This window comes from Exophiala dermatitidis (genome assembly GCF_000230625.1).
Source record: "Exophiala dermatitidis NIH/UT8656 unplaced genomic scaffold supercont1.5, whole genome shotgun sequence".
In the NCBI taxonomy this organism is placed as follows: Eukaryota; Fungi; Ascomycota; class Eurotiomycetes; order Chaetothyriales; family Herpotrichiellaceae; genus Exophiala; species Exophiala dermatitidis.
In genome coordinates, this window is record NW_008751650.1 from 315976 (window position 1) to 323760 (window position 7785).

The 7785-nt window shown below is 52.0% G+C and overlaps 4 protein-coding genes across 4 annotated transcripts; 1 reads left to right on the forward strand and 3 right to left on the reverse strand.

Annotated features, from left to right (window-relative positions):
• Positions 1-85: 85 nt before the first annotated feature.
• Positions 86-2287, reverse strand: HMPREF1120_05719 (uncharacterized protein; the record flags this gene model as incomplete). Its single annotated transcript, XM_009159904.1, has 2 exons — positions 86-1595; positions 1653-2287. The coding sequence occupies 2 exons, from the start codon at positions 2285-2287 to the stop codon at positions 86-88; spliced, it is 2145 nt and encodes a 714-aa protein (XP_009158152.1).
• A 782-nt stretch (positions 2288-3069) lies between these two features.
• HMPREF1120_05720 (beta-alanine synthase) lies at positions 3070-4618 on the forward strand (the record flags this gene model as incomplete). Its single annotated transcript, XM_009159905.1, has 4 exons — positions 3070-3206; positions 3257-3843; positions 3898-4483; positions 4540-4618. 4 exons carry the CDS (start codon positions 3070-3072, stop codon positions 4616-4618), a joined length of 1389 nt encoding a protein of 462 aa, XP_009158153.1.
• A 345-nt stretch (positions 4619-4963) lies between these two features.
• On the reverse strand, positions 4964-6141 carry HMPREF1120_05721 (mannan polymerase II complex MNN11 subunit; the record flags this gene model as incomplete). The annotated part of the gene is made up of 2 exons (XM_009159906.1): positions 4964-5766; positions 5826-6141. 2 exons carry the CDS (start codon positions 6139-6141, stop codon positions 4964-4966), a joined length of 1119 nt encoding a protein of 372 aa, XP_009158154.1.
• Positions 6142-6568: 427 nt separating this feature from the next.
• On the reverse strand, positions 6569-7547 carry HMPREF1120_05722 (enoyl reductase; the record flags this gene model as incomplete). The annotated part of the gene is made up of 2 exons (XM_009159907.1): positions 6569-7452; positions 7508-7547. 2 exons carry the CDS (start codon positions 7545-7547, stop codon positions 6569-6571), a joined length of 924 nt encoding a protein of 307 aa, XP_009158155.1.
• Positions 7548-7785: the final 238 nt, after the last annotated feature.

Genomic DNA, 7785 nt, shown 5'->3' on the forward strand with positions numbered 1-7785 from the left:
CCCAGCTGGAGAAGTAGACTCCAACTGAGCTGTCGCGTGCGTTGTCCCTGGCGCTGTTCGAGCCCATTTCATGTTCCTGAACCACTTAGTAGCGCTGCCAGTAGATCAGAACCTGGCTATTCAACGACCGCCCAATCTCACTTTCAGCCTGGTCACCAGGAACTTGGAACACGTTTGTTGGAACACGGACCATCTCTTCCTCCATGACATTCCAACCCCAGCAAACCCTCTCTGGCCTGAGCCAACGCTTGATGTTGGATTCTGCCGGCATTCTAGGCGAGATAGCTGCTCGAGCAGCAAGTAGATTCATCAAATCGGGCGGAGGTTCCTCACCAGGGACCCACGGGCCTGGTGTCGGCACATATGACCACAGTTCACTGTCCGGAGGATACCACTCGACCAGTTGTTGCAGCCAAGCGGAAATCCGATGAGGTAGTCTGGTCCCATGTAAATATTCGCCATACAATGCCGATAGCATGACCGCCAAACGACCCTTTTCTAGACTCGTTGGGTCGACTGCATCGCTAATGCGTTGTAGATTGCTTTCGATCTCGGACAAGCAGTTCTGCAGAGACGTCGATAGACTTTGTGGAAGCATTTCCAGAAGGCCCGTACTGCTAAGCAGCTCGTGAGGATGAGTGAGTCGTCCATGTCGGTTAACGAGGGTTTGGAGATTGTCGAAGATAGATTCTGGCAGTTCCTGGCGCAAATTTGCCAGAATGGTTTCGCTCGCGTCTTCACTGGTGGCGACCTTGAGGACGAACTTGCAGACGGCAGCGGCAGTCTCGACCATGTTGAGCTGGCTGTCTCGGTAGACCTTTGCATTCTGCTGTTTGTAGTTAGATGGTGTGACACCAGCATTCATTGTGGTCGGGTCGGTCGCTCTCAGCCTGGCCGCTCGTTGTGAGCAGTCTCTAAGTAGTTGACTCACAGTTGCAAGGACGAGGCGGCCGTCCTCAAATCTCGGCGTTTCTTGGAGGCAGTAACTCATCAGCGTCTGCTGCCTTGTATACATGGTCTGCACCTCGCGCTCGTTCGCGCACAGGACCGAAACACTGTCTAGCAGATCGAAGGAGAAGAGCGCCGTTTCCAACGACCGTGCTGAAGTCGATTGCGGATGCTGGTGTGTGAAAATGAAGCATCTCCTCTCCGGGTCTGATCGCAAATCGGGTTGCCACTTCCGGGCTATCTCCAAGGGGGAACCGGGTGGAGCCCTGATGCTGATCACCACATGGTCAAACGGATTGTCCGGGATGGTGAAGCCATATGCCACAAGCAGGGTCTCGTTGTCTCGTGGGCCGTAGTTGTTGAAGATCTCCTGACCTGACTCGTAAGGTTCGAGGACTTGCAGTCCGACAAAACTGTAGCGGGCCTGCCATTCCACTTTCGCGCCTGGTTTGTGGTTGGAGATGTCGACTAACGGGAGAAGCACGCCAAAGTGTTGGGCGAACAGCTCCCCAAGAACGCAAAGATCACGGCCGTCGTCATGCCGGTATTGTTGCAGCAGGGCTTTGTCCGCAGGGAGAGTGGCATCAAGCACTTGGGAAGTGAAAGACCGACTTCCGAAAATTGTCATCGCCCATCGAAATCTTTCCCTGTAGTATCACTGTGATGAGTTGTGTATCGTCTACGCTCGGTGCTTCCTAACGTACCATGTGTAGGCTCCGTTGACAGCGTTCTCCCACTGTGACTGCTTGAGTTGATGCATGCCTTTCAGATACATCTCCTTCCATCGTGCGGCTTCTGCAGCAAATCCAGCCTTAAGGTTAGTGCCCTCGAGCCAGAGAAGATCGGCCTCGTCTTCAAACTGCGAATGAGATACATCTTCAACTGTAGGTAATGAGGAGATGTAAGGAGCCCACCATGACTTATCGCCCAGGACCAGTTGCTCCAGGAGGAAGAAAGCCTGCGAAGACTGCGGGCAGTCGGCTTGGTTTCGCAAAAAAGAGTCCGGAAACCGGGTGCCATGGTTGGAAAACGGTGCCACGTCAAAGGCGTTAAGCACTGATATTGTGGTCGACATGGGACAGCTGGCGATGCGAGTGCCGCCGGCGATATGCGCCCCTTCCGCGACCACGGTATGAAACCCTTTGCGCTCGCTGAAAGCGATCTGGACATCTGGGTGAAAGTATCCATCGTTGGCCAACACCCACTGAATGAGTCGTCGGTGGTTGGCAAAGATGTCATCTCTCGCAGTCTCTGGTTGCTCCATGCGCATAGGAGGTGTTGAGCTCTGGGTTCGTGTAGTTGTGGACTCCATATCCAGCTCTGTAGAATCTGGCTCCATGCTGTGGTATCAATGCGTATGTATCAGATGCAAAGGAATCTTTCTTTTGGTCGCGCTCTTTAAAAAGATAAAATCCAGCAGAAATTCCCAAACAACGAATTAACAACAACTAAATCAGTGAAACCAAAATAAATAAAAGCAAGTGAAGGAATGGAAGTGCTCAACGCAATGAATGAGTCCTATCAAACAATTGAAGCGCAATGGTAAGTGAAGAGCACAGAACGAAATGAGCCTGACTCGGATCTCGAGAAATCTATTTTTCACTTTCGCCGACTCAAGTTGTGGTTCGTCTCGACTCGAGACTTCAATAATGAGTCTGACGTCTGTGCACAATCATCCGCCATCTCGTTGACGCGCGGTCCAGATACCGACCTCGCGAAGGCCCGAACCGGTTGCTGCAAGATCAACAGGGGATGTTGGTCTCGAAAGACCAGGAGTTTCATAGCACCTTGTGCACTGTCTTGATTGTTGAGAGCAAGAGATCTCACGCGATCTCGGGCTTCTCCAAGCCGAGCGCAAGATGACCGGCAAAACAGGCGGGCAACTCCATACAGTGCGGGCGGAAACTCTAGATATGGAGTATCGACGAGCGCGTTTGTCCTTCCTGGAGCTTGTCAAGTGGTTATAAAGGTCTGAATTGGAGTTGGTTCTGGACGTCCATGTCGCCGATGTCTCCGACTAGGTCCTCCTCTGGTCTGCTTGCGAGAAGCTGCAGAGCGCTCCTGTCTAGCCCAGGGCGTGCTACCTTGACCTACCCCAGATCTACTAGCTTCGCGAGGACCATGGCTGTCAATGGCGTTGATGGCGGACACGCAATTCGCTCCAAACATGACTTTTCAGCCTTGAAGGTCAACCAGTCTCGGTTGGTGGAGGCCATTCATAGCGGCTGCAAATACGGCGCCGCTCATCGATATGGAAAGTATGTCACGTATCCAGATGGTGAGAATCAAAATCGCTTATGGTTGGCAGTGATCCCACTGAGACAGGAATGGCAAGGCTCAGTCTCAACGACGCAGACAAACAAATCCGGGACTGGTTTAGGTCCACGGCTGAATCGTTGGGTTGCAAGATAAGTGTCGACCAGATGGGCAACCAATTCGCCGTCAAACCAGGAAAGAATGCAACCGCGCCTCCTGTTATGATGGGATCCCACCTCGATACTCAGCCTACAGGTGGCCGTTATGATGGCATTCTGGGAGTCAACGCGGGCTTGGAAGTCCTCAAAGTGCTGCACGAGAACAACTTCGAAACAGAAGGCAGTATTGGTGTGGTCAACTGGACCAACGAAGAAGGCGCGCGCTTCCCAATGTCGGCCGTATCCTCAGGCGTTTGGGCTGAGGCCGTTCCCCTGGAGACTGCGTGGAATCTGCTCGAGGTCTCGCATGGAGAAGAAAACGGCCACAGACGGACGATGAAGCAAGAGCTCGAAAGAATCGGGTATTTGGGCGAGCAGCCAGCTTCGTACCGAGCCTTCCCCATCGCTGCCCACTTTGAGCTTCATATTGAACAAGGGCCATACCTGGAAATGGAGCGAAGAAGAGTTGGAGTCGTGAAAGGTAAGCCAAGCCGTCCCCTGTGCCAGAGGGCGCTTAGACTGATCACCAGTACAGGCGTACAAGCTTACAAGTGGTTCGAAATCACGGTCAAAGGCCGTGACACTCATGCCGGCACCACGCCATTCTCTGCTCGGATGGACTCCATGCTCTGTGCCGCAAAACTGATAGTGGAATCCAACGCCATTGCCAAACGGTTTGGCGGGCTGGCAACGACGGGGATCTTGAACGGTGAGCCCGGATCGGTCAACACCATGGCCCACACTGTCACATTCAGCCTTGACATCCGACATGTCGAGGATGACAGACTTGCAGAGATGGAGAAGGCATGCCGAGAAGCCTTCTCGAGGATCTCCGAAAAAGAAAGTGAAAGGGGCTGTACGTTAGAATGGAAGGAGTTGGTCGATAGTCCCGCTGTGAAATTCCACCCTGACTGCATTGCCGCCGTCGAAGCCAGTGCCAAAGATGTTTGTCAAGATCTTCCCCAGACGGCTGAAGATGGCCAGCTGTGGAAGTATATGATCAGTGGCGCTGGTCATGACAGTTGTTATACCAATCGTCGTTGCCCGACGAGCATGATTTTCACAGTGACGAAGGACGGCATCTCCCATAATCCGAAGGAGTACTGCAGTCCTGAAGATTGGTAATGTTTCTTCCTTTCCAGGGTTTGTTGAAACTTGCCTGCTGACGCGATTCTAGTGCCATTGGCGCCCAGGTGTTGCTCGGGGCTGTTCTGAGGTACGACAGACTGCGCGCAGACCGGGGCGACTTTTCTTGAGGTCTACCACAACTATTACGTTCGGCTTGAAGGATACTCGTCGTTGGCCACAGCGATGGCGTAAGTTGAATATGGTATATCTGCTGCATTATTGCTTCCCATTGGCTGGGAGCAAACTCGGGTATATGTCAGTCTAGGAGTCGTACCATACTATACCAGAGCCTGGAAATATCCATTGGTTGAATACTTCCATGCTAGCGACATCCATCAAGATCTTCAGGAACAACGGGCATCCCAGCTCTGTTGACTGGTCTTTGAGAGGCCATATATCTTGTTATTGTGAGCTCAAATGTGGAAATGAACATCTGTCGAGCGACTATTCTCCATATAGTCTATGTCTGGTGCCTAGTTGTTGGCCTCCATCTGCTTGCCCTTGTTGACCTTTACCTGCTGAGGTTTTGGTTTGGGTGGTCCAACCTGGTGCTCTGGTCTTTCACCATCGAGTCGTTCAACCTCCTTCTCCCACAGGGAAAAATAATGCCGCATCTCTGCCTCGCAGTCACGTTTCTCGCTCTCCCTGCAACCCTTAAAGTTCACCACCAAATCACCCTCTTGCCACATGCTGTCGTGGCTCTGCGTCTTCCCCGTCACCTGGTCTCTAACAGGGGGGCTGGCAAAGTTGTACGAGTTGAAGAGTCGTTGCTCTATCAACACCAGTTTGGCCAGGATCGTAGGATGCCATTGGACCAAGTGCTCAAGGGCATGATTTTCTGCTTTTTGAAATAGATAGGCACGGTACAGCGGGTCGAACCACGCATCCAAGAAATAGTGAGCCCAGTTATCGGTCGTAGTAGGCGTGAACGGGGTGTTCCGCAGGATGAATGAGGTATGCGCGAGATTATCGGCATCCTGCGACATGACGAGGTGTGTGCGAGATGGCTTCAGATGGGAGAATGTGTGGATGACGGAGTCCGGCGGAACAACCGGTACGTCCTTCAGCATGAGGGACTCCAATGGTCCGAGTATGTGTGTTTCTAGCGACACGGCAGGGTTGGTTATGAGTGCGTCGGCAGTCAAGAACCAAAAGAAAGTGCTTGATGAGTGCTCTGTCAATGCATGTCGAAGAGCTGGCACCATCGCCCACGAAATCGGAGATGGGTGAACGAGATCGAAGTATGTGCTGGTGTTGGTATAGAAGTTCTTGTATCCTGCGAAGTATGAGTATTTTGCTTGACCGACATTCATCTCATGGAGACAATGGACTTACCATGTCTAGCAGCGTAGTCATCCCGGTTTGCCTTCACTATCTTGATATAATCCTCGCTCATTGTCTGGTTGTCGAACACCGTGACCAACACAATGTCCTGGTGTCCTTCAATTGAACTTGCGCCATCTTCCGCATCTCCAGTCGAGATCGCATATAGAATTAACCTCAAGAAGAGGTAGAATGTCAAGACCCCGAGTATAGCGTAACTGATCACTTGAAGCTGCTTGCGGCGTTTGTAAGGTACCGTACCAGAGGCGGTTCCGCGAGCGTACGGAGGCGGATGGGATGTCTTTCGCGGGGGTAAAGCGAAGTGCATTTTGCCTGGACTTGCAGACAGAGAGGATCAAACGATCGAGAGAGAAGACATTACTCAGGCCGTGACATGGAGCGTTGGATGGAGAGGACACGCATGTTTCTGCCGGTGTTTGCTGTGACTCGTATGTTCAGTTTCCGCTCCGTGTTTCGTCCAAGTTGTACTACTAAGGAAAGGTACAAGTTGCGGCGACGTGCCTCCGCGTCCCCCAAGTCTCCACGCAGCAACACAAAAGCCTCCATTCAGCATTCCTATCAACTGCGTTACTTTCAATGTATAGAACTAGTAGTAGTGGTGTTACTGAGTACCTAAGTATCGAATTTATAGGTCGAAGATGTCAGCATGTTGCTGTCGGTGGCATCCTACCAGTACTTTAACCTGGAATACTAGTATGGTCTGAATCGAGAGCCATAATCCTCGTCTTCCTCCATCACCATATACCTGGCAGCATGGTATATCGCTTCTTCTTGTACTTGTCTCCGAATTCCTTGCGATATCTTTGCTCTTTCTTTTTCGCCCACTGGGCCATTTGAGCCACAGAAACAAGCAGGAATATCAGGACACCCCAGCTGAGACCACTGATCAAGTAGACTCCAATCCAGGAGATGGTCTCCGTCAGATAGTTGGGGCAAGTGACCAAATTGAACAACGGACCCTGTGGTATGCCGCGTTCTGTTCCCCCAGAGCTTCTTAGTCCTCGCAAAGTCAGGTGTGTCTGAAGGTTCCCCAGTTCACCCAGCGTATACAGTACTAATCCAGGGTACAAGAGCAGGGGATTGGCTTCTCGTGCAGTGGCAGAAGACGGAGCATAGATGAAGGCTGCAACCATGACTCCCGACAAGACCCAGTAATGGAAGCTGTTCTTGAAAATGTTCCGGAGTGGCATTGTAGCGGACGAGAACCGGTGAACAAATATTGTCTCCAATTCGCGCTTGACAAAATGTAGCGAAATCAGCCAGCACAATAAGGTCTGAAGTTGGGATGCATCTTTTGGGGCTGAGGGATAGATGTATGGCCGTAACGCATATATCAACGGGTGAATCAATAGCGGACCCAAGTATTCGACGACGAAAACGGTGCGCCATGCGACTTGTGGCCCCAGATCTTTGACATAGATCGTGCTCCGATCACGGAGGCCGGTGTTATGGATAGAGACATCTTTCGAATTCGGGAGGACGCTGCCATCGGAGCCCTTTGTCAAGCGCAGCTGATACACCGAATAACCCGTTCGGCGTGCGAGCTCAGCAAAAAGGTCGGCGGTCGTGGCATTGGCTTCCAGGTCGACGGACTCCGGCAGTGCCTTGATTGGTTTGCCTGGAGGAGAGTGAGTTTGTGCCCAATGTTCGCTACTCTGGTCAGTCAAGCGTACCTCGAGGGCGGATTTGCAGCACGATGGGCTTGGATTCCATCCTTGCGAAACGAGTTTGTGGAGGCCGCGGACAGTCACATGCAAAGGTGACGAGACAATACTCGAGGTGGAAAGCTTCGGAACAAACCACGAAACTCAAGGGACTGCAGACCGTGTATGATGAGCAGAGAAGCTGAGTGGTGGACAATGATCGAAAGAGCGCGATTCTGCAGAGGGATGGAGGACAGATGAGATTTATTCATCACGGCTCCGTCGTCACAATACCCACACTGGCGCTC